The following is a 27,511-nucleotide window of genomic DNA, read 5'->3' as shown; positions in this document are numbered from 1 at the left end:
ATACACGGGTCTTTCTTTTTAACACCGGCGTTTTTTTTTTTTTTTTTTATCAAGTACACAGGTATACCAGCAATACACTATATATCATAGTATATTATGAACGAGCATGACATTTAAATTGAAAAAAAACCATTTAAAACAACACGATAGTAAAATAGGTAAAATAAAAATAAGGATAACAAGTTGCGTTGCGCTGTGCCGGTGGCGGGCGGCGGTGGCGGGGGAGTCGAATAAAAGCTACCGAAGTGTTTTCATTTTCGTAGTTATAAATAATGCGATAGGAACGACATCGTAAAACGCGTTTTTACAACATTTGTAATGGTCTGTATTCAAATCTTGCGAGGATGTCGTATTTCGCCTCCGCTGGCTGGTTTATATACCCGGCAGTTTATCATACGAAACGCATTATGTACGTATTATGTGCCCCGGACGTAAAATACGAGAATATTACCAGAACGGCGGCCTGCCACTTTCGAATGACCCTCTACCACGACGACGTCGACTTACCGGTCCGGTCAGGTTCGAGGAAACGCTCCGAACGAAATCAAACTAAATTAATTTTAATAATAATACATTGCCGATATATCTTCGACGCGTATACAACACTTTATGTAAACCCGAAATTTAACGCCCCGACGCAAAGCATAATTTGTGCAATGCGCATCGAGCACACCGCCGCCAGCCACGACAATATACGTAATAGGTAATATTATTACGTCACCATAATATAATCTACGGAACGTCGTGACCTATCGCAATAATATTATTATAATGTACAACCTAACCACTACGTAAGTATATAAAGTCGTCCGGGCTGCGGTTTTCAACAATCGGTGACGAGTATACAACAATACTGATTGCCTATTGAAAAATATCGAACAAAACGATTTTCGGTTGTGACGCATCAGCGTGAACGGTTAGTGAAAAACTTATAATATTATAATAAAATTGTTTCTCGTCGACGTCGTCGGAATCGAAACCAATAATTTCAAAATGATTTCCGCACTATACGGGAATTCATCTCGTCATACGATATCGGAAAACGAAAAACGCTATAATAAAAACGACCACTCCTAGAATATTATATAGACAACCGTTTTTCCTGCAAATCGATTGAAATCCATATCAAACAAAAATGTCCATTTAGATAATATTATATAATATCGAGTGAAATCATATCATAATATATCGATGATGAAACCGTCGGCATATAATATAATAATTATTTTAAAATTTATGTACAAAACCGTCACTCTAATCGGTGGATGTGTGCGCTTGTGAATTATAAATATATTAGGTATATTAAACGAACCAGAGCTACGATATATAATTTGGATAATATTTCAATGTTATATTAGTTTCCTTCGGGGTTGATAACGTCTTAAGGATATTATGTAAGTAAATCCGAAAACATTGAGTTTGAATTAGGTTCCATCCAAATGTTACAAATCTTTCGACATCATAACATATCGCTTCCGAATACGGAAATTTATAAATTTCATCGTAACACGATATTCCGTAGTAGTGTCGACAGGCGTGTAAGTCGCAGGTCTCGGCGATGTAATAGATAATACAAATATTAATTATGATTTTATTGTTATATTTTATCATGTGAGTCACTCGTGAAACACTCCCGTGATAGAAATCATATAATAATAGTAGGCTATAGTAGCGAACGACGGCAACACCGCAGCCGATCCACTTGCTGTTTGTCGCCATCACATCTGCCGTTTCGACGATACTATTTAACATCATAACATATACTATAATAGTTATTATGTCTATATATTATAACATTATCTATGCCCAATAACAATGCAATCGTCCAAATGCTTGGCGATCCGAATCGGAAAAAGGGCGATCGAATGGGGGAGGTCGATTTCCAATCGAATTCGGAAGAAAAATGAATTAAATTACTTAACGAAAAGTAACACGATGTGTACCTAATTGTTGTTCGTGCCGGGTGCAGCAGCAACGTTGTTGGTGTAGTGTCGACTTACAGAACGAGGTCTGTAGTTATTATGGAATTAGAAAAAAACGAAAAACAAACAGTTCAAGCCTATTGCGATCGAAACGTTACCACAACACGTTTTAACGGGAAAATTCAATTTTACACTCCGCCGATGAATCCCCCGCGGAACAAAATCGCCCGAACAAAGTGGACGCGTGAGAAAACAATAATACACTCCGCCGTCGCAGCCGGATAGTATAATATCTATGATTTATATACGACTACATGAACATAATATTGTGTCAAGCATCGAATTGCTAGTTACGGGATGGAAACAACGGACAATTAACGTACACGAACTCAAAGTATGTATATGTTGGTGACCCGAACGACTCACTATAATATTGTCATAAGACCGAAATCCCGACAGGTGGCGCGGTGGTGTGTCGTCGTCGGAAAAGTCGAAAAATTGAAAACGTCTCGACGAGCTGGGGTAGGCGACGAAAATACTACGTGAAAAAAAAACGCTCGAAGACATCGTTTATCACAAAAAACCTACCACGTGAAATGACGTACTCGGTATATTATACTCTAAAATCAGTACACATATTACTATTATATTATGTGAACGCACTGCTGCTGCCGCAGCTGCGAAACGCACAAATGCCGGTTGTACACGTACCTATTTATCATGACAATTGACAGTGTTTTAATTGCGAGCCTTTACATTTACTACACTATCGTATAGGTACACAGGGGATTATATTTTCCTCTCTTTGTGCCGCGTGTACTCATTGTACGTTTACATGCCAATCCCCGCGAATCGTCTTCATCCCCCCGGAAGCCACAAATTTCACAAAACCATTATAGCCACTTGGTCTCGTGCAGCCGGACACTCTTGGTCGAAATCGGTATACCCGGGTTTGTGAGCGTGTTATCGTAAAAGCCATCACATAATATTTATCTGAGAAAATAATTCGTGCACACATCAGGTCACTGAAACACATAATCCGATGAACGCCGTCGTATAAACAACGATGATTGGTGATACACGGATTTTACATTTTTACCAGACCCTCGGTTAATATGGATTACAATATTTTCCTTCCATCGCCACTGCAGCCTAGGGCTCGAGATTCAAGAGCGAACGAGTCACGCAAAACATAATTTTGTACGAGTCGTTTAAACAAATTTACCAACGTGTTTGCGACGACCGTACTTCAGGGTGTGAAATGCGGTGCAGCTTCTCGTTTGTTTTCGACGTTCTGAATACAATACGATAATTTGTTATGAATTATTATTATATACGATGGACATCGAATAAACTTCCGACATGATAATAATATTATCGTAATACTATAATAATAATAATGTGCGTTCAAACGATGACGACTTCGGAGGCGGTGGCGATAGGCTATGAAGTGACTAAATTTTCAATGGGTTAAGATTATCATCGTATATAACTGTGCTGCAACGACGCTGATTACGATGGTGTCGTGTTTGTTGTCTACAGAGAGCTCTACGTGCTAGTTACACGTCCATTGTAGTTTACCCGGCCGTCACCGTAAATTTTTCTTTAATGAACCCGCATTCATCAAAACGTATGTAACATTGTAACACAATATATTATAATAATAATATATACGCATACACTGCCGAGTATATTATAATATCTATAAACGTACTCGGTCTCGGTGTGTACTACAATATCTATATAATAATAATAATAATAATAATAATAATAGTAATATGTATATTATTGTACGCGAGGTGACAAATTATACAAACGAACAACTGTTACGCTCACTACGACGCGACGACGAGTGGCTCCTCCAGCAGCTCAGCTGATGTTCTCCCTTTTGCTCGATCCGATTATAGCGCTGGAATCGTGGGCGTTTTCCATCATGTGCGTTTCAGCTCAAAAAGCACGCGGCGTATAATTTCGCCGCAGTTTATGGTCCAAAGTTGACACTTAAGTCTTAAACGCCCACACAGTTGAACGACACACCAGATGAACGACGTGTTAAGGTCAGATGACGTACCGTTTTATTATTTTACAATATTCGATCGACGACTGTTCCGCGATCCTTCGATTCTAGAACTCGCGGAGAGGTCTCCACTGCGTACCTATACACATAGTGTTATATCGTATTATTTGAACATCTGTGTAGGTATATATTATTATACGTTTCCAGCAAACCGTCCGCTGCAGCCAGGACGGAGACACAGAGTGCGCCGTATTCGCGTGCACCTGTATATTATATTATTATAAATGCGTTCGTTGTATAATAATTATAGAATACTACGCACGTCAAGAATTAATCGCGTGCGAACAATCACAATTTTATTGTTCAGACAACGAATATAGGTACCTCCACCTATCATAAAAAAACCGTTCGGCGGCGGATCTTTCGAATATTAATTATTTTGATTGCTTTCGCACGATTGTTGATGTAAAATATACAGTTATATGAGAGCAGATCGCAACTATAGGTACCTATTTACTAATATATATCATTTACAAACGTCTGGACAATTTTGCACAAATAATAATCTTCTGAATACATAATATTATTATATAGGTATACGTATTATACACTATAATATATAATATATGTCGACGGTTAGCTGATATACTATTAATGTTATTATAATATTACTATATCCGTATACATCGCTATTTGAATAATAATAATATTGGGGCCAAACGGCATATTGCGTACCGTGGTTTTAATTACCCACCAAAGACCATATTATTAAAATATACACTATATACAAGTATATATAGGCGTAGTATTCAATATTGGCTGTTTCGCATCCGAAATATTGTTGAACGCAGCGCAAATACTAAAAAACGGATAAAATATATAATTACGCACCGCACGCGACGGCCGTGGTCGTAGTTTGCTGCAAGTTGCAACTACAATCGATTTCCCACAGACCAGAGATCCGCTGTGTGTCAGACGCTGCAGAGATAATATTCTGTGCACGCGCTGCCTAATTGTGTCATGTTTTATGCGTTTACGTATTATTATTTTGTACATTATAAATAATAATAATATATAGAAAAGTGTAAAGGCGCATAGCTTACAAGCTGCGTACTTAAAACCGTCTTAACCATATACGCTATTATTATAATGTCACGCGAATATATTATTATACTATAATATTATATGTACAATTTGTTTTGCAGAACTCGAGCTCGATCGCGTCCGTTCAGTAATTCGCCATAACATATATTTTGGTGTCCACGGTATGATATTGTTGTGTCGTGTACCATTATTGTTATTTGAAATCATCATATTAAGATGTGTGCTGAATTCACATTCGAAACGTTTGGAAGATGAAGACGTGTAACGAATGACGCGCGGCCTGTTATATACCCATAAAATATATACATATTATATAACATAATATATAACATGAACGACCCGCATTCACACGGACTTTTAAACGAAAAACGAGGATCGCACGTCATTCATCAGATAATCAAAATGTAGAAATTCCGTGATTTCCATCATCTATACGTACACTGCGGTGCGATACCAGCGTCATACATTTTCACAGTTTTCATCGTTCCCCCAATCTGTCCGAGTGTGGTGTGAGACTGTTCGCGTGTTGAAGCGAGACGGTGCGAGTTGCACGCAATTATACAGTGAGTATTATATTATTATATTATATAAAACAGACTTTGAAATGGCCGTGTATATCACATTACTATTATATTCGTCACGTAACACATTATTGGCCGTTTGATAAGAAAAATCACACATTTACACGGTTTGCCTTTCTGGCTGTCTATCTGTCTGTCTACCTGTCTGTCACTGCACCATATACTTATAATAATATACAATATTATTATAGAACATAATATAATATAATACTATTTCGTAACAAGCACATCGTTTGAGCATAGCGATATGCAATCCGGTCACGGGATCGGTGTTAGCAAACAACAACTTGCAGCGAATCACGAGGTTCTTAATATACAATGTACCGATATTATAATATTATTATTATAGTCGGCTCTGAAAATTCGATGATGACTGCCGACTGGTCGTTTTAATTTAAACTATTTGTATTCAAGGTATTCAATAAAAAGTTATTAAAACATATATTTTTGATCTGTTGCTGTTAAATAATTTTAATTATTAGGCACCTAACCTTTACGTGGTTTCCTTTGATAATAATTAACGAAGAACAGCAGCTGTTGTTCAATTGTTCATACTACTGTGATAATGTTTCGTGTATATATGTATTATTGTTAATTGCTGCACAAAAGGCAATATTTATGAGTTATGAATTTCAGATGAAAGGAACCCAATTATACAAACATTGATACGAGATTATGTAGGCGAATTAATTTAAATGTATTATAAATTTTAAAAAAACGCGAGCTCAATGATTAAAATATTTTATCAATAACACAAATATTTGACGTTACCTCGACCCGGGTCGTATAGGTGTCGCCGGCGATACTTGTAAAAAATATTATGTACTACCATATCTCAAATAGTGGTGGTGGAGTCAGTGGATAGTTATCAACGGATAGTGAAATTTTACTAAACGATGACTATGTAGTATGTCGTAATGTCGTATTATACTTGTATCTGATAGGACGAACCAACAGCACCAGCAAGCTGCAGGTGTCTAAATGTGTCTTGTAAATCCACAGGTCTGTGCACAGTTGTTGTTGTTGTTGTTGTTGTTCAAACCGCGGCAATCCGGAGCAGGGTGCGCGCGCTCACCACGTTCCACGACGGCACGTCCGCACAAAAACCAACCACCGTATTCCGCGTGCCAAAAAACGAAAATATATATAACACAGACGATGATATTATTTCAGTTTGTGCGACGCGTTACTCACCGAAATACGAGCGTCTTATGATAACACATATTATTATATAATTTATATATAAATTATATCATTATCATAAGCGACGACAGTTATAATGAGATAGCCGTCATAGCGTAGGTTAAGGCAGGTTCAGTGAGGATTATTAAATGGGGGGAGGGGGGTTAAGTATAAATTAAACCAACTTTTTACAGTTTTCTTGTATACAATTTAATATGAATTTATTAGGAGAAAAAATGTAAGTGGTAGGGGGGCTTACAATTTTTGTATAAAAGGTACTTACTATAATATGATACTTCAAATTATTATTATATTGTGCTAGTTCAAATTATATAAAATTATCTCGTTGTGTCTGAGACCTTATGGCTTATATGTAGGTACGAGTTACATAGCGCTTTAATTGGAAAGAAAAATAATTATTATATCATACACCCACATAATATTATTAAATAATATTACTACAATCGTATACCATACTATGATGAGCACGTGACATAGTCGGTACACGATTTTCACCACTCACCAACACGGCAGCACATCACATTTGAAGCTCTTGAATGAGACACAATAATTAATACGGAATGCGTCGAAGTTTCGACGGGAAATCGAAATGTCGAGTTTTATGAGAGTAGTTTAGTGGACACGAAAACAAGCCTATTATTGGACCGCGGTCTGCCTTAGAGGTCATTCCCGTTTCCCCCGCGGGATCGTATGGTCTTTTGGTGGGTGGTTGTGTGGGGTGAGGGCGTCCGACTGTCGTTGTTGCGGGCGATGGTCATGGTATACCAGAGGGCGGCAAACAAAGTAATTATCACAATAGCGGTTCGTGTTTTCCTGTTTTTTTTTCTCCAAACACCCATTATTTCAAAGATTATACGAGAAAAACTATTTTTGTCAGTAATCTCTTTAATTTACTAAACGCTATACTACGCGCGGCTTAAGGCTTAATAATATCTTTATTACGATATTATTATTATGTATCCGGACCGTAATATTACGCACTCACGGCCGAAAGAGAACTCAGAAACTTTTGTAAACGACACATAACCAGTGAGGTGTGTGTGGGATGGGGGGGGAGGGGTGGAGGACGACTTTCAAATGCCGTGAATGCCGCTCATGCGATTTGCATAATATGTAAAATAATATGTATTTATGCGCTAAAAATTATAATTAAATAATAAATAATATTATGCACTCTCCGGAATTTTTAAATATTATTATATCTAGGTACTTTTACTTCTGAAGGAATATTATATATTTATATATTACTGATATATTGAAATAAAATTATGAAGAGAACATCGTATTTCGCTTGCAAAATACACACAACAAAACTAGTGATGAAATAAGTCATTTTAGTAAATCTCTAAATATTATTACTGTCACAGGTGCAATTAACACAAAATAATTACACACGATCGTTTTAATAGTGTATGAAAAATACACTATTAAAAAACTCAAATTGTAAAATTCACTACCTACCCAATACTTATGGTAATTTTCATTTTCAACGAAAAAAACATAATTAACTATTGTCTATTACCTATTTCATCTCCATTGAATAAATTTTCTTTTGAAAATTCGATTCCCTGAACATTACCTAAATACTTTGATTTAAATGTTTAATCCGATTTAGAAGAATATTCAAGATTTTAATTAAGAACTAAATTATAATAGACAATAAGATTAATCAACATTTCATGTTAAATAATAGATAATATTATATCCTGGAAAATCGTGAATTTATGTTTACAATTTTCTAACAGATTAATATAATAGGTGTACTACGAATCATTCAATCTCTGTACTGGTTATAAACGATAATATAATTCTATATATTTGTTTATGGTTTTGGAAGAATATTTTTTATTAAATACAAAATATACAATATCTATTTTTGGCTAGTTAATTAATAGTTACGCAGTAATCAAATCACGGTAAACTGACATACCATTGTAACTATACATTTAATATATAAATTAAGCACAAGCTTATCAAAAAAGGTCATTCATGGAACACACAATGCTTAAAATTTTAAATAACAAATGTCTCATCAATTGTACCTACAGCAGAACATAGAAATGTCAAGACATTTAGTTAAGCTATTGAAATAATGTCCCTTAGACAGTGATAAAGGATATAAAACATGTGCTGAGGGTGGCCAATGTAGTTGTTCTCCCGTTCTTTCCAATAACTAATCCTCATAGGATCAAAAGTGAATACAAATTATTTTTATTTTTAACGTCAAACAGCAGCGTTGAAATTCAAAACCAATTCGCATTTCCATTTCAATTTATCATAGGGTAAAGTCTCATTGTGTTAGGGGATGAAAAAACGTCACAGTTGTTAGTCAGTTTTTGGAAAGAAAGAGAGAAAAAAATGTATTATTAATGATGTTTATGGTCGTTTTTCCCTCCTCAGTCCTCAAGCAAAAATCCAATAACTTGGCACCGACAAAGGACGACTGTTGTACATTAGTTTTAACAGCTAACAGCTACTTTTAAACATGTTCTTCTGACATGTCGAAAACGTTAATAATTGTACAATTTATATAAATATAAAAATAAAAGGAAACGAAAGGCGAAAAAAAAACTCCACAGTGCCTTTATTTAACATAAAGGTACACAACCTTATTTTCCATCGAAATTATAACTAAGTAGTTCCCGTTTTTACGGCAATTAATAATACGCATGTTTGGATTATTAAAATTATGATTTACTTAATGAAAAAAATAATAAGTGCGTTTGTGTGTAATATTATTCAAATGAGAGCATTCACAACAACGGGCAACAATGAACGGAGAACATTCTTTGAATAACGCAACAAAGTAATCGTATGGCGAAGCTAACAAACCGTGAAGGAGACCATGCTGGGCCTCACAGCCACGTCCTACCCACCACCCCCTCCCCCCGGTTTTCATCCTCCACCAACTCCTTCCACTCATTTAAATCTCCCACTTCTCGTCCTGCAACTCTTACTCATACAATATGGACCACTGGCGTAATATTTTTTTTTTTTAATCGAAAATAATTTATTATCATCAAAGATGACGAACATCGAAGCAGGGTTATTGTTAATAGAATACTAATGGCTAATTTACTGATTGTAGTCCGTTGATTGCATATGGGGGAAAAACAATAAACCCAAAATCGTGCTTGAATGTCTCAGCGACGATATCGAGTTGGGTTTGTGTGTGTAAGTAGAGGTACGCATTAAAACGAAACCACAACTCAGCCACAACCACCGCCGCCAACAATGCGCGCTACCGTTAGGAAAACAATATGCCCAAAACAGCGAGTCGAGGTCATCTCGTGTAATCCGTTCGTTTATAATAATTTGTTTTATTTCGAGCATTTCTTTTCCAGCACTTTCGATCGATAATTCTATGAAAAATTCCAATATTATTAAAAATATTACATTTTTATCTAATAATTTAATTATATAGGATTTATTTTTTGATTGTTTCGCTTTATAAACAAAAGACTAAAGAGTTAACAGCAAACAAAAATCAACCATTTGACGTTATAATAATACCAACACGAATACAATTTTTGGAGTGCCAAACGAATAAAATAAAAATGACTGATTATAATGATAGATATTATATACGCCACTCGATTCTCGACGTGTATATCCGTGGTTTAAATTAAGGCACGCATGTCCTTGGTTCTTAATTATAAACAAAAAATCAATTAATTAAAAACACGGTTCTGAGAATTTGATTTAATTTAAACAAAAACTATTATCTTGTATAATATTATACGCGTCATGCTCGGTTATTAGGTCAAAAATATAAATATAATGTGCATTTAATTCCAAACCAGTAGTTATAACCAGAGGAGGATTAATGTAAAATGAACTGTAAGACTTGGGTTAACCATTTTGTTGTAATACGACATTGAATGCGTTTTCTGGTACAATAATATAACGTTATAACTCAGTTATTAGTCTATATTATACCAATAGGTTTGTTTGTCAATGGCTCAGGCTTTAAGTGAAATCCGGTCGCAATGTAATAAATTATCATTTATCTTTAAATTATATATAGGCATAATGAAGACACACATATTTTAATCTCGAGATAAAATAAATAGTAAATAGTAAATACAAACACTAAACCGATTATATTATGTAATACGAATTATAGTAATATGCCGTTGTAGATCTGTTGCATACATAATATTGTAACGTTATATTATAATGTTTTAAAATTGAAGAAAAAAAGTTAGCTGCCGTTAATAATGTATTTCGTCTTCAATATTCTATGACATTTATTTAATAATATTTAATTACCGCTAAGTAAAGGCACTCATTACAGTACCTATATAATATTATATAGTACCTACTACCTATACCTATACTAATTACTTATACCACAGAATATATTATCATGAAATTTCGCATATAATATGAAATTTTATATATACTGTGCTTATACTATGGCCATAATGTACATAGTTTTGAACCGAAATTATGGGATATCCGATCCACGGGAAATTACACAAACAAGTCGCTCGAATAAACAGACGCGTTGACCACATTTTCCGTGAAAGATTTCTCAGATTGAACGTACCGATGAACGTTTTACTGCCGTGGTTACAGTGCACGGCCTGCACGTTAATAATAGTATTATTATGACCGAAGCAAACCAGCTAAATTATTGTCGTTGTCGCGTGTCAGTTCAGTCGTGGTGAATCGCGAACCCTTTTCCTCTGACGCTGAGAATTACCAGCAATTAGGGGACAGACTGTCGATACCACACTCGCGTGCACATTTTATGTAGCATAATAATATGCACTGCAGTCCGTCCAAAGGGTAATATATTATTATTATTTGGGGGCTTGGGGCATAGGTAATGAGAAAAATGATCGCAGGTGGACGAGCAAGTAATTGAAACGATCGTGTCACAACGTAAGAGATCGGGTACGATTACGAACACAAGAAATTAAGGAGTGTAAAAGTTCCATTATCGAAGTCATGTTTATATTTTACTATGGAGCAATACTCTTGTAATACTCGTTGTATCTGCGTTTAAAGTCGTAGGTAGATGGGCAGACTTTACAGTAGCACCGATGTAACATTATAATATTATGTATTTAAAATTAATGGTAGTGTTTATTTGAAAAAGCAAATTTGATCACACCGTACTATTTGAACACAATATTTTAACGTATACAAATGAAACGTTTCGTGTGTACTTCGATTTTTGACACGAGCACACAAACGGACTTATTAAAATAATTCCACCTGCATAAGTGAATAATCAGTCACATGCCCTTTTTGAAAATACCAATTAAAATTACAGCTGCGCGTCAAAAAAAAAAACTAGCGTAGTCGTTCTATTTTCATTTTAAATTAGTCTAAAGTAAATTAACCGAAACCTGTCAAGAAGATCCGTTCATGTAATAAATGTTATTTATGTAATGCTTTTAATAGAAGATAAGATAACTACTATGGTATCTTACTAAAAAAAAAAATGTTTATATTATACTGGGAACATGTACTTCAGATTAGGTGAGTTTCTACAAGACTACAACCTATATAATATAAGTCGTATATAAATGATAGAATCCTTGCTTATAAAATATTATAATTTTATTTGTTTGCTTTTACTATCATTATCGCATAAACCCAGTATACAGATAATAGTAAATGTATTACACACAAATGTATTTATTTAAACATAAGGTTATAAAAAACCCGGCGATTGATGAATGTTATCGAATAATACTGAATTATTAGAGTCACAAGATAATATTTTCAACTGACGAACTTTTCAACCACAGCGTCGTAGAATTGAAATTAAGACTATTTAAAATTAAAATAATATCGTTACATCTATCGTGTGAAAAATGAAATTGGCTTATATATAATGTGCAATATATCTATTACTATGTGGCATTTTTAAAGTGAATTTTTTTCTGAAACAAAATCATTGAAAACAAAATAACGAGAAAAATGTTGTAATAGCTATAGGTATCTACTGGTCATAAAACAAGTTCGTTACTTCGTTGATGCAACAACTTTTGAACGTGTTTATCATTTGTAGTGCGTTTAAATAAATATAAGGGAGTTTTGTGTACATGCGTTTATATTATTATTATAATAATAAGCACAACCTTTTGCGGCGGCGGCGGCGGTGGCGGTTTGTCCACGCGCCGTTTCGGATGAATCGAGAATGCGGCGGTGGTGGTAACCGCATCTATACTACTACCGCGGTATAACGCAAAGTGTATAATATACACTATACACGCAAAAACCATGACCTCGAAAAACGCACTGTTATGGTGGGTCGGCGGCGGCAATACGATTTGTACCGTCGCGACGCTGCTGCAGTTGTCGATTTTTATACAGCGCATAATACCATAATATAATATACTTTCTGGGTCGCTATTGTGTTGTATCGTGAACGGAGGGGTGTTTGGACGACGAGGGTCGAACGAGACGACGTGGGGGGGTGGGGGTGTACGACAGACGGCGGAGATCGAGTATGGGGCAGACGACACGATGTCGAATCGCGCGAGCCACTTACAGCGTCGTCGGTAGCGAGAGGACATGTGGGTGAAGGGTTCGAAGGACAAGAAAGAATAGAAGAAAAAAGGTCCGTGCGGCACACGCAGGTAATCGTCTAACCCCCCGGGGCCACTCCCCCGCCACATCGAACGTACCAATATAGGATATTATGATGTATATACAGCGCGTGTATCGTGTAAGACGGTAGACATAGTGTATTTATTTTGGAGCATATTTTTCTCGCGTCTTCTTCAACACCCCATGCACATAATATAAATTGTTATAGTACATGCGACCACTTTAATACAACACACGTGTGCAATAATATAGTTACATAACATCGTAAACGCGACTCCACGCCGGAGCATCGACTCGTAAAATTACGATAGTCGCCTAGCTGTTTTAGATATACATATTATTACTATTATTATAACTTCAACAGAGTGACCGGTGCAGCCACCCGATCAGGGCGACCATCAGCCCATCTGGCGCGGCTCAAACTCCAAACACGACCTCCTCCTCCGACCACACGCGTTCGACGCAACACGAAGATACGGCGCTATAATATTACACGTTTACCCAGGCACACACGCGAGTGCCGTCGAAATATTATAATATAATAATATAATGTACTTACATATTGTGCGTTCGTGTAATCGTATGATATCGTGTGCGAGCACTCGGATCGAATGACTTGCGAGGCGTATATGGTTCATATTATGGGTACCTTTCGTGGTGGTCTCCCAAACACGTGCGTGTGTAACGGACACACGACGATGACCGTCACTGACCAACCCCATGGTCGTGGTTTTACGCGCCGGGGTCCAGACGAATCGCCGGACATAAGTTTTTAAGGCCGGTCGTCTCATCATTGTTTCCGTCACTGTTTTTCGAAGAGATTACGATAATATTATTATATTATATTATGTAAGCAGTACGCTTTTCCCCGTTGTCGTTTCCGATCAATTTCGACGTTTAACATATTGATATCGACTCTGGACGGTAGTCACTCCGGCTGCACCACAGCAGTGTCGTACCCATCGATGACGATAATTTATTATTATTTTTATAACAACATAATATTATTGTCATTGATCAGCGTTGGCACGCAACAGAGACGACGTTTGAACCGCTGGTTTGCCTGTGATTTTCATTTGTCACGGTGCGACTCTTCGGGGTCGATAAGACGGATCGTTATATTAATACATTTAAATTTATTATATTACAGCTAGAAAAATTGAATTTGGGTTCCACAATGACGACGATAGCTCGGTGTGTGTATATAATAATATAGCGATGGTTATTATCAATTATTTGCAAGCGTCGTTGCGGCAGTTTGGCGAATTCGAATATTACGTTTGTTGGCTTACGGCGATTACTTTGAAGGGGATCGAGTAGCACGTACTAATTATTACTATAGCGGAGGTTATAATATGGTTTTCCGTCGTAAATGGGTACGATTAGTACAATATAGTATAGCACACGTTACGGAGATCCGGTAGGTGTACCAGCTATTACCTAATTGCCTACAACAATCAAAACACAATCGGAATTATATAGTCTCTATTATGTTTTGATTTTGATTTCGTTATCATAGCATACTTTGCTTGTAAAGCTCGGCTTCGGCGAAATATGATATAACAGCTGTGCGATTTACGGTCGTTTAAACACTCTAAACAAGTGTTTGCCGGAGTGACTTATAATAATATTGTTATGCGTCACAGAGTACCTATATTAAAAAAAGGCGTCTGAACAACGCAGTTCGGCCGTCGAACGCTCTGTATACTATGTTAACATAATAATATTATAAGTTGTATAAAGTCATACTATACAGAGTGATCAAATAATCGAAATCGTCGAGCAATTTTTGGGAGGGGGAAAATCACATCGTGATTGTCGACCCCTCGAAAAACCAAACGTACCGTTTCAAATGGATTTTTGTGTACGGTTATAAAATATTTTATTGTGTTGTAGTACCCACGTCGTTTTGTACGTACAAATAACGCCAAAACGTTATAGGTAGGTACAACAGGTAGCGACACGGCGTGGTACGATCTCTGCACGACGTTACAGGTATATATATTATAATAAAAGTACAAAGAAAAAATATAAAGGGGCACTGGATTTGGTTTTTGTTGAAAATCGCACGGCGCCCAACACCTTTGGCAAACGCGTGATTTCGATAGCGGTTTACAATTTATATTGTATGTGACCATCGTTTTTGGCCAGTCGACAATGTTTTATGTCCCGGGCACAGTCGACGCGCTGACCTTATAGTAATAATAATATATTATCGCTGAGCTCGCCCCGTCACGGGCAGTAGAACAGATGACATTTTGATTATTATATTATTAGTAATAGTTTCTATAGGTGTGCAAACTGCGCCGATGCTTGATAAATACTGCAGTGTCCGCCGCGACATTACGGTTACCTATATATCCGTATAATTCATTAATTTCACCATAATAATATCATTTCATGCAGGTGGTTAAAAAATAAATTACAAAAAAAAATAGAAAAGTTAAAACAAAGTAATATATCCCACAATAATTGTAATTTTCTCAAATTTCCTATTTAATGTCCAGTCTAACGACTAACCACTAATGTGCCAATGTGACCAAATTCAAATTCCTCGAGTTGCATAATGCAGTCCATTAAAATAATTGTACATATTTATATATTTTGTTAAATTAACTAATTCGATTTCGTACTATAGGTTCCCTATACGTACTGCATGTGTGTTGCAAAATATTATTTTAGGCCCTGTCAATACTTAATATATGATATGCATATCAAAAATTACAATACAATTAATCCTTAAAAATGTTTTATTATTTGAATATACGATCCATAGTTAATCCACTGCATTTTTTTGTACAATATAGTAAGCATAATTGTCGGTTGTTGTTAAATTTGGACAATAGTCTTGAGAAAGAAGTATCTCATTAGCGACACTTATTATGACTTCAACATGTTAACGGTTTTAGTTTTCAAATAATGAATAATAAAAAAAAACTATACACGAAAATATATAGTTTTTAATTTAATTTGAATTATTATTATTATTACTACAAACTAGATTAAAATAAAAAACGTAAAAGTATAATATTCAATAGTTGGTTGAATAAAAAAAATTTAAAACTATTTGGGGTACCTTCGATTATAGTTACAGTGTTTAAACCCCTTTCTAGCCACCAAAAAAAAAGCGCTGATTCAATCGATAAAGTAATGGTTATTTTGAAACCACAAAAAACACTTATCAGTGTTCGGGCATTAAATGCAATTAATGGTTCATTGGATTAAAACGCACATAAAAGCCTTTGCGTATAGAGCGAAATCTCAACCAAACACAAAAAAAAACCCGTACCTATGTGACAATGTATAAAAATAATTATAATATATCGTGTCAAAGCTGAATATATGCTTGTAATGACACACAGTGTACATTGTTATAACAGTGTGGTGATTCGGCTATTAAATAAATTGTGTGATATTGTCAATATACCAGATGATGTAGCAGATGATGTTCAGCATGTACAGATTGATAAAACTAATAAAAATATTAATTAGGTTCAACCCTGGGATTAATCGAGTCCCGACGCCAGTGATTTCGTGTTATCATCACCGTATATATAGGTGTAATATACTCGAAAAAACAATTGTTGTACCGTCGTCGTATAAAATATGTAACAATATAATTATATGAATACGTATTATAATAATTAACTAGGTATTATCGATATAGATATGCGACAAGTCGACTCTGAAGAGCTTTCCACGATACAAGGAAAGGCAAACCGCGGCCAGTAAATCGAGGGATACGGTTATATTATTATTATATGCAGAGGTATAATAAACGTACGTATAGATTTCTAAACACAACAATATAATATTATATACCTACTGCGGAGGGAAGAATGACGTTCTCACGGCCCTTCGAGTTCAAAAAAATGTTTATCGCATATGTACCTATATATATTATAATATTATATTGTAGGCACAGTCGTTTCGGAACGTTTCGAAATCACGGGACACCCGGCGACGACAACGGTTTGGTAGGACCCGACGGGGGATAAATGTATAGGTGCGATATAATATTATTTGTATATTATTATTGTGAGCTCGCGCGCCATGTTAGGCCGGCCAAGATTATATTATTATATATTATTGCACTCGGCGAGGTCCGCACAGTTTTGGTCGGCCGACTGCGTATAAATGATACAACACGCACTCGAACGAAATTGTATATAATACGCGTATGTATATATATATATATATACAAGTTTATATACATATAGGTTCGGTGTGTCTAATTGAAACAACCCTGAGAAGACATTTAGAAATGTCCACTTAGTTAATGCAATAACGCCATTGTTACATTGTTCCTATTCGGGCTCCGTCATTATTATGCCAATAAATATCAATTAAATTGTAATTTGTGTTGTTTTTTCGTGTTTGGAACAAAAATTATTACTTCCTTAATGGACCATGCGACAGGAATGCTGTTTATTACGAAAAATAAATATAAAAGAAAGAAAGGAAATAACACATATTATATAATATAATATATTATTTAGAATGGAAAGGGTCTTTTATGTTTAAAAACTTTATATATTTTCTACCTCCACTGCCGCCACCTACCACACACGCCGTCACCCTCTACCCGTACGTCTGCATCATCTAACCCGCACGCGTTTTTCGAGAATTATTGCCGTGCAAATATCGACTTTGGTGAACTTCTTGTCTGGCGGATAAGGAGAAAAAAAATAAAGTTTTATAACGTCAGTATTATACATGTAGTGTTCCTCCCCTCCCTTTCTCACTTACTCATTCGACACGAGCTTTAAAGTAGTACTAAAAAACATTCCAAACAATATTCCTCTTTGGGAAATAATACTCTTTTCTATTGTCTATTATCGGCTCTATAATCTATTGTCGATGGACGACGACGAAGCGCGGTAGTGACGTGGTCTCTTGTTTGGGATAGTCGTGAGTTAAAATCACCGCATAATATTTTAATAATAATTGATAATATAATACTTGGCCGTTTTAATTTGAAAACTAACTGTATATAATATTATATATAGAAACATAAATGTATTATGTGCATAATGCATTATTCATTATATTGGCATGCCGTGAAAAATCAAACTGTTTATTGAATTATTTTTAAATTATTTTGTATAGCCAATTAGTGATTTAAAATACTGGTAGACGGTGGGTAGGTAAGTATACGGGAAGATACTGAAATGCTATTATATTTATATACATAATATAGAAAATGTTTATTAACGTTAGAAAATAAACAAGCTTTAATATACACGGAATAAAAATTATTTCAGTTCAAGTTATTTCCATAATAAACTACAGGGATTATGGTAAAATTTTAATAACATTCAAAGTATACTGCAGCTTGTTTATTTTATGAGACGGTATTGATTTTTTTGTTTTTAATTTATTCAAACCATTTCAATACTATTTCTATGGTTTGAAACTTTTATATAAAAGGGGTTCTAACAATCCGTTGCTTAATACAATAATAAAAATGTATTTTATATATTCAACAAATAATTTTCCATTTATAATGAAGTTCATAAATAAACATGATATTTAATAAGAAAACGGATTCATAATTAGTGAATATTTTTTTTAAATAAAACTTTTATTTGAATAATTTTTTAACAATTTTCATCAAATTGAATATGAACAAACAGAATGAAATAAACCTTGTGTTAGTCATTTAATTAATTCAAAAATACGTTTGAACAACAATAAATTGCGGTATTATAAAAATATACATCTTCGATGTTTTTAACCAATGACAATAAAGCATTGTGAATACAATTAATTATTGAAAAACACTGTGCATTGATAAGATATTCAGACTTCAGTTTATTTGTTTCTTCTTTGCTAATTAAACACACTATTAGTTAATTATATTTTATACATCCCGTAAGTCGTAGGTACAGTGATGATCAGAAGATCTATATGTTACCCATAATTAGATCATAAATAATAATATAATAATATTATGACCTATAACGTACCTACATCATTTATTTACACGCTGACGTTATCGTCGTGGGTCCGCGATAGAAACGTTCCAAATGAAATCACACAGTCGAACAACTCAAAGCTGCCATTAAGTTATATAGATTGCCACTTAATTTTAGTCCTGAACGGTTTCAAGTTCGATCTGAGTGCATATTAACATTGCGCGTGTACAGCACGGTTACCGAATAAACGCACAAAAGCATCGCCATAAATCGAACGTATTTTAGAAGAGTGAACCAAAAGGGTAGTGACTAGAGAGGGAACACGCACAATAGGCTTTGGCATTGTTGTCATTGTTTCTGAAGTGGGCGTATGTTGTATTGTGTATTCCTCTCATTTGGTGCGTTCCTATAATTTCGTCCGAAGATTTATAGTGCTATTAAAACAAAACAGGAAAAAAAAAGTGGAGAGAAAACAAAATTATTTCTCCGGGGTGGACGAGCCGGTGGCGGGGTTGACTGATGGTGGTAGGTAACGGGTGGGCGGGTAGAGGAAACGATCGTCGAAAGAATAATCATGTGTCATAATTTACAATAACCTTTAAACAGCCGTACGAATGGATGGACGCGGACGGACCTGTTCCGATGTATATATATACTACCTATACCTACGTTTTTCAGATTATTTAATTATTGTAATAACTTTCAGTAATTTATTCTTGTCGAGGAGATATTAGTTATAATATAATACAAAATAATCGCTCCGTCCTCGGTGTGCCTGTTTTGTTTTTTCCTTCTTTCTTGCAATTGATCAGTTGCGTTACGTGAAACCGCAATGACGTAAAATCGTTGTTTATTTTACTCTGTTCAAATTCGAATGGACCGCAGTGGCCGCACGTTCGCAATGTTTAAGAACCATTAACAACGGCGTTGTCACTAATCTGGTTTTATGAAGAAAATAACATGTAAGAGTAAATTGGTTGCATAACTGATAATAATTAATTAGTAATTATATTATGTACACCGAATCTACATTCTATTATCTAACCGTTATACTAGATTAGGTAAATGAAAAGTTTTGCTGGTAATTTTTATTGGTTTTACTGTAAAAAAATGACAAATCTCGGAAACTTTTAGATACAGACTTAAGTATACACAAGTGCATAACTATAGTCTATAAGTGTCTATGATATAAATTATTTTTGAAAAATATTTTTAAGCCGTAAATGTTGTTTCTGTTATTTGAACAAAACATGCATGAAAAATAATTTGCTTATTTGGTATCTATAATATACATAGTATTATATATTCATGCATATCTTGCATAAATGGTCGAACAGCCAAATCTAAACGATTTGAGTATATGTCAGAATGAGGAAGACGGAAGTAAGTAGTAACTTCGTTGGAATATTATTTAAAATATCAAAATGCATAATGCATTTTACATGTACATTTTAGAATTCATCTTTGACGCAAGAGTTCATCATTTTTCCATTACCCATTGAAGAGACACTCGAAATCGAATTCGTATGATATTAAATAATATTATATTTTGTATGGAAAAATGAGCATTTATTTAGAAATTGTGTGTAACTTATTTTTTCTTATTTCCCGCAGTACAACTAGTATAACATATTGTTCTCTTCTTATTTGATTTCTATATGTGACGTTTTATTATTATACGACGCGTTCAGTTAAAAGAAAATATCTCATCATCCCATCTCCCCCTCCGCCCATATGCTGCTCAATGAAAATAAAAAAAAAATAATAACGTATTATACTCTGATATTGGAAGAAAAATGCAATTTTATTTTTGCGAGGGGGCTAAGCATGAGGAAGTAATTTATGAATAACATACTTCTTTATTTTCGAGTTTCGAAACGATTACAAAACACTTTGTTTTACAACATCATAATAATAATACGTATTATTATTTCTCTTTCAATCCTACAATATGGACTTGTTATAATTACAGCTATGGTATGAACCGTAATACATTTTAATAATAATTATTAAAATATTACAACTATATCTACCAATTATTATATTATATTGACCATTTCGAATTGATTTGATAATTATTACTTTTCTTCAGTGTAGGTTTTTTTATTTAAAATTTATATCAGGTAAATATTAACAACGCATTTTCTTTGTTTACGCTGTTCATAAGTCAATCCATTAGCTTTATAATAATTATTCGATGTTTTGCAGTTCATGATTCCCACATTTTCTATTCGGACATCTTTGGACGTCTTTGGAATATTACACTGATGACCGGTCTCATCTGCAGATTACCGTCCTTGGTAAGATGTATCCATGTCGTCTGACCAGAAACAATCAGAATATTAATTTAACGCAACCAAATCAATGAAAATAATTTTTATGCAGTTAATAAAACATTTTTTTTTCACAATTTTTGTTTCGAATCACGCGCAAAAAAATGGAACATAATAGCACCAATAATAATAACGGTAATATTATAATATTTGTGTATACGTGTATATTTATGATTAGAATAGATCCTCTTTAAAAATTTGTTGTTATTATCACGAGAACACCTGAACACCACACACAATTTCTCGCATTCATGTGACGAACATCTGTTAATTACGTGGTCGAATGCACTATCAGACCCGTTTCCTTAGCAGAAAATATTTTATTCAATATTTCTTTGTCATCTGATTTAGACAAATAGACAATATCGTACGTCTCGCAGAAACAATAGTTTTTCACAAATTTTTCTATATAATTTTGAATATTGTTAATGTCATGTAAAATATCCTATAGTTCAATTATTATTATTTAATGTAGGTACTATCATTGTCAATTTTACGATTATATAGTATTAAATTAAATCAAGCACATTGGTGGGTAAACATTTTCATTTTATTTTTTAGATGACTATCAAGAAGTAAAATTAATGAGAATCCGTGAGTATGAATTGCCAGTTTTGAAACGTGTAGTCGTCATCTACGTCCAAAACGATGGGAATGTGGTTGAACTTCATAAGGACCCGGAAGTGTTCTTCGGACATAGTATGGACCGAGATAATAATACGGAACTATCCGAAACTAAGTCCTTAAAGCACCAAAATACATTTAAAGACGTGGCAATGGGGCAAGTCGAGGAGCAAGTGGTCGATTCAAAGACTTCTAAGATGCGACCGTGGTCAAAATATCAACTATCCAATAGCATCGAAACAGCGCCGATCAAGCTTGAAAAAAAATGTGTGTCATTCGAAATAAAAGAATATCCTATGAAATTTGCCGAAGAACTAAAAGAACTGCATCGCGTAAGTAAATTAAATCAGCTTGGGAATTTATAAATGTACAATTAAAATTTGTCTTATGATTGATAATTTAAATAATAAATGTATCATCAATGTGTATAGGTAAAAATGTTAAACGATTTACCTACTATTGAAAAAATAAAATATCCTACATTCGTCGATGAGCTAAAAGAACTGCATCGCGTAAGTAAATTAAATGAGCTTGAGAATTTATAAATGCACAATTAAAATTTGTCTTATGATTAATAATTTTAATAATAAATGTATCATCAATGTGTATATAGACTATAGGTAATAGGTATAGTAATATTAAACAATTTACCTACTATTATATAATTATATTACCTACGTGGTTTTTCTAATTAACATTTTAAACATTTTGTAATTGTCTTATAACTGTCAAGGTTAAGTATAACTCAAATTATATAGGTAGTTAACTATTTTCTGAATAAAAACAATGTTATTTTCTATTGGCGTTTTATTTAATGAAAATACAAATTGGACTGGTATTTAATTTATGTGTAGTACACTAGTACCTAGATATATTTTAATGGGCTGCTGCAGTGATGGGATTACAGTTTTTGTTCTCTTTCAAGATTTAAAAATTCAACAATGGTTTGAAACTCACATTAATAAATATAACCTATTTTTACGACGCATCATTAACATACTTAATTGTTGTCAATAGGGTCATCCTCTAATAGCTGGTGATTACGAACAAACAAAATCTGTAATCGAGTGATTTATTGAATTTAAGAATATATATTAAAAATGAATAAAAGTTAAGAATTCTACGTGTAATGGTAGGTATATTATAGAAACATATTGAGGTCATCCAGTGAAGTATTTTAAAAATCTATAAGCCCGATAACCGCATCGGGAAGAGGTCGGACTCTTATGGATATCGGTACTATAATAATAATAATATAATAATTATTGTTCTCGGTAACGTGTGTGTGGGTGTTTATAGAGTGTGCATTATACATAACTATAAAATATTAATTAATGTTATAATTATTATTTTACTATAGTATATAATTTTTTATTAATAACAAAGTAAACAGGTATAGTTTTAGGTTTGTGGTCATTTGCACATACGAATTAACCCGGGGTGATTGATTGTGATATTACAATATTATAATAGTTATTTATCTCACTACAATAATATAGAACCACGTTAAGCCAAATTTAGACGTTGTGTGTTGGTCGCAAAAGGGAATTTAGGGGTCATGAAACCCGCGTGAAAATATAAGTTGAAGCATTTTTTTTTTTGATTCACTTCCTATATTTAAATATTTAATCCAAGATAGAAGATTACAAGTTTGACTTTATAATAATATAATATATCAAATTACGTTTCATTTACCTGCACAGACTTTAATAACCAATAATACAATAATATTTAGATTTTAGATTTTCAGACGTTTACCCCACTCCCAAAGAATTATCTAAAATCATTTTTATTTTTAGGTCATACCAAATTATTTCATCATAATTCAAATATTTATTATTCTACATAGAACCTATCTACTGAAAAAAGAATCACTTGAGATTACATTTTATATTTGGAATAATGACGTTCGTTTTAATATACACAGCACCACGTCAAACTAAAATTATCGATATCGCGATATATAGATATGGAACGTTATATTTAGAATGTAATAAAATACGTTTAGTAAACGTATTGTTCTTATCAACGCCTTTTTTATTTTTTAATAAGTGGACGGACAGGAAAAAATATTGCTGTTCGATTTATTAGATACGTATCTAAACATAACAAGAAAATAAAATGAATTTAAATCGGAACGTAATGAACCAATTAGTATTCATGGATAGAACACTTTTTATTACCATTAAATCAGAAAAACCCCGGCCGGGCAATAAAAAATGTACATTAAAAAACAGGGCGAGTAAGGGGGGGGCAGGAAAAAGGTCATGACGTGTGCTTACACTTGACTCTTTTTTTCAATAAGTCCCCGGGTAATAAAGTACTGGTGGAAGCACAATAGCGATCTAATAAATTATTCTGAATCTTTATTTTAAGTCTCTTATCGTGTTGCCGTAGTATAAATTGTATACACATATAAATATATATAATATATAATAATATATAAAACGAGTATTAGCATACAATAGAAAATAACGAGAAAGAGTGAGAGGGATTGAGATTGAAAAATAAAAAAATAAATGTTATAATCTCCGTTTCTAGAATGCTTGTAGATATTTTTTTTTACTTTTCGTTGCGCCAGTTGTCTGCGTGTGTGGCTGACAAAGCAAAGAGAAGAAATCGAACGATTGTTTACAACATGTGTTCGTCAGCGAGTGTGTGGTTAATGGAGCCGGTTTTCAGTTTACCTACCTATATATTATACTTGTCGACTGTCGTCGTCCCGTCATGGGAAAAACGGGAAGAGAATTTTTACGCCACGATAACCGACGGACGCGTTTTCGTTTCTGTTGAATTTTTCGGGGCCAAGCACTGAAGCACCCACCTGTGAATCCCAACCCGGGGCACGTGTGCCCTCGGATCTCGACAAAATCACATAGAGTCAAGTCGACGCAAGCTATATTATTATGATCGGTGCAAGAAGCGATAAAAAAAATCAGTCGTCGACTACAATACGAATAATACGATATTATGTAGCGGGGACATAATATTACGTTACCTATACTATATTCAGTTTGGCCTGTTAATTCGTGTAACGGTTGTCAATTTAATTTTAACTGCACGACCATTATAGCATGCGAATCAGACCTATTAAATTATGACATGTCTGCATGCATTTTATTAAGGGTACAATTTCGGTGATTTGGTCAAACGATAATTTTTTGGTTTTTTGTTACTTTTAAACGTTGTGCACGACTGATCCAGTATAGAAATCACGGGATTGGGCATTTTACAATAAATATGGAAACCGAACCAATCGACAGATTTTCTTTTTGTTTTTACTCGTACTGTATTATATACTATTATCGGAATGTATCTATATTGGAAATGTGGAATTCCTAAGTGATCGTATAGGTACTGCGTCTAAAGATGCTGGCTGCTAAGTTCAAGGCCAACCAAGGTCATGGTTGGTTGACCCGACTCGAGCACTGGTGGTTAATTCATTAATCGTTGTTACCAACGATTTCTCGACCGCAGTATTTTTTTTTCGTTTTATTATTTTTTATTATTTTTTTTTTATATTTATTTTGATCTTCCCAATTGATTCGAGTAGTAATTATATGAAATCGATTATTATTTTAACGAACCTTTTCTGTTTAATTTAACTATATAGATATAGTATTAATCATTATAATAAAGAATAAAAAATACTAACATAACCGGTTTTAGCTAGTCATAATTTAAATTCTTATATTTGTACCCAATCTACAAAGACGTTGAATAATTACAATTATTATTTATTTAATAAATATATTATTAAACAGTTATTGGTTTATTTTTCAATTTCTACGTTTCAATGACCATTAGATTTGAAATTCTAAGCATCATAATAGTTATAACTTTTTTAATTATCTAAGCTCGTAGGTAAATTTGATGTTGGCAAATATTTTATTTTATTTTTCGGTGGGGGTCTAATAAAATATTGTATTTACCTTGTATAAATATTGATCGAACATTCGGCATACGTCAACGTCGTTTCCGATGCAATAAGAAGCTTCCATGTTTCGCACTAAATTTAATTTGAGGTCCTAGGCGATCCTAGGACTTTAAGCGACGGGAAAAAATAGTCAAACATATAAGATAACGATGATTTTCGAAAAAGTATGAAATTGAAAAAAAAAAATTTTAATTATCTGTCACAAGAAACGCACTTCACTCGTATATGAAAATATAAATAAAATGACGCGAACGAATGAAAGATAAGTTAACGAAACAAAACAAAAAACATAAAAGTCAAACGGAATAAACGTAGGTAAATATTTAACTGTGCGGCAATGTCGTCGAATTCGGGTTCCGGAGCAAAAAGTTATCGGCGCGGCGGTCGAAACAAAAATGAAAAAAAAAAAATTTTAATAAAAAACCAAACGAAACGAAAAAGTAAAAAAGTATTATAGTTTTTTCGCGATGCGACTACTATACGCGTACACGACGGACGACAATAAAAATAATATAATATGCGTTAATAATAATATCGCGATGATTATTGCTGTAATTACACCATAATATAATATACGTACGACAAATCAAACGGTTCTTGCGAATCGATCACAATATCAATATTATTTAATAAATATTATAATATCACGTATTTTTATTATTATTATTATTACTATTATTATTATGATTATTATGATTATTGTGTTATTATTATTAGCACATCCGGGCGAGGAGAGCGCGTCGAACTCGGTATCGTGTGGTTAATAGTCGCGGGCGAACCACATGAATCTCACATGCGAAGAGTCCGGGAGCGGAGAACGAAAAACCCGAGTCGACCGCGGCGACACCTGTACGCGGACCGGGGCAACTGCGCGCCACACAGAATCTCTCTCCACCCACATTTCTCGGCCGGCGCGGGTCGCGGGGTGGCGCGACGGTCCGCCGCCACCGTTCGGAAGGGGTTGTGCGCGTGTGTGTGTGTGTGCTCGGACGTTCGCGGGTGGGTATGGTGGGGAGACGCGCCGACGTTAAAACGGTGCGTTTGATACCTAATAATAAAATATTATAAAATAATAATAATTGTTATAGGTGAATCGTGAATTGTTTCAAAAATATAATATGAAAAAACGATTTTTTTTTTGTAAGAAATTACTACGTATTTTAAAATATAGTGATAATAATAATATTTAAAACGATACCCTTCAAACGCGTACGTTTCCTACGCAAAACTAATGAAAACCACCTGAATTCGAACATAATATACGAGGTAAATAGATGATAGCATTTACATTAGAATAAAATA

The 27,511-nt window shown here is 34.1% G+C and overlaps 2 protein-coding genes across 7 annotated transcripts in view; one reads left to right on the top strand and one right to left on the bottom strand.

Annotated features, from left to right (window-relative positions):
* Window positions 1–27,130, bottom strand: part of LOC100164788 (GATA zinc finger domain-containing protein 10) — a 106,643-nt gene extending 79,513 nt beyond the window's left edge. For 2 of the 5 annotated variants that reach the window (XM_029490444.1, XM_016805140.2), the window contains exon 1: window positions 26,205–27,075. Coding sequence is in view for 3 of the 5 variants with exons in the window: in XM_016805139.1 (XP_016660628.1) it covers window positions 26,205–26,273 (69 nt within the window). In the remaining 2 variants the exon portion in view is untranslated. Of the gene's footprint in view, window positions 1–26,204 lie in introns of all 5 variants that reach the window. The other 3 variants (XM_016805138.2, XM_016805137.2, XM_016805139.1) reach the window with 3 other exon arrangements.
* Window positions 20,956–23,962, top strand: LOC107883975. 2 transcript variants are annotated; one of them, XM_016805142.2, is made up of 3 exons: window positions 20,956–22,119; window positions 22,210–22,604; window positions 22,704–23,962. In XM_016805142.2, exons 2-3 carry the CDS (start codon window positions 22,233–22,235, stop codon window positions 22,815–22,817), a joined length of 486 nt encoding a protein of 161 aa, XP_016660631.1. In that variant the 5' UTR covers window positions 20,956–22,119; window positions 22,210–22,232; the 3' UTR covers window positions 22,818–23,962. The 2 variants fall into 2 exon arrangements, with proteins under 2 accessions (XP_016660631.1, XP_029346306.1); XM_029490446.1 differs by lacking the exon at window positions 20,956–22,119 and having other exon boundaries at window positions 22,126–22,604.
* Window positions 27,131–27,511: the final 381 nt, after the last annotated feature.

The sequence above is a fragment of the Acyrthosiphon pisum genome, chromosome A2, assembly GCF_005508785.2.
Source record: "Acyrthosiphon pisum isolate AL4f chromosome A2, pea_aphid_22Mar2018_4r6ur, whole genome shotgun sequence".
Taxonomy (NCBI): domain Eukaryota; kingdom Metazoa; phylum Arthropoda; class Insecta; order Hemiptera; family Aphididae; genus Acyrthosiphon; species Acyrthosiphon pisum.
This window is presented reverse-complemented; position numbering and strand designations above follow the sequence as displayed.

Excerpts from the sequence above, each read along its gene's own strand:
- LOC107883975 (XM_016805142.2), top strand. The coding sequence starts at position 22,233 with ATGAGAATCCGTGAGTATGAATTGCCAGTTTTGAAACGTGTAGTCGTC. Across the intron at positions 22,605-22,703 it reads AACTAAAAGAACTGCATCGC|GTAAAAATGTTAAACGATTT; the intron begins GTAAGTAAATTA and ends CAATGTGTATAG.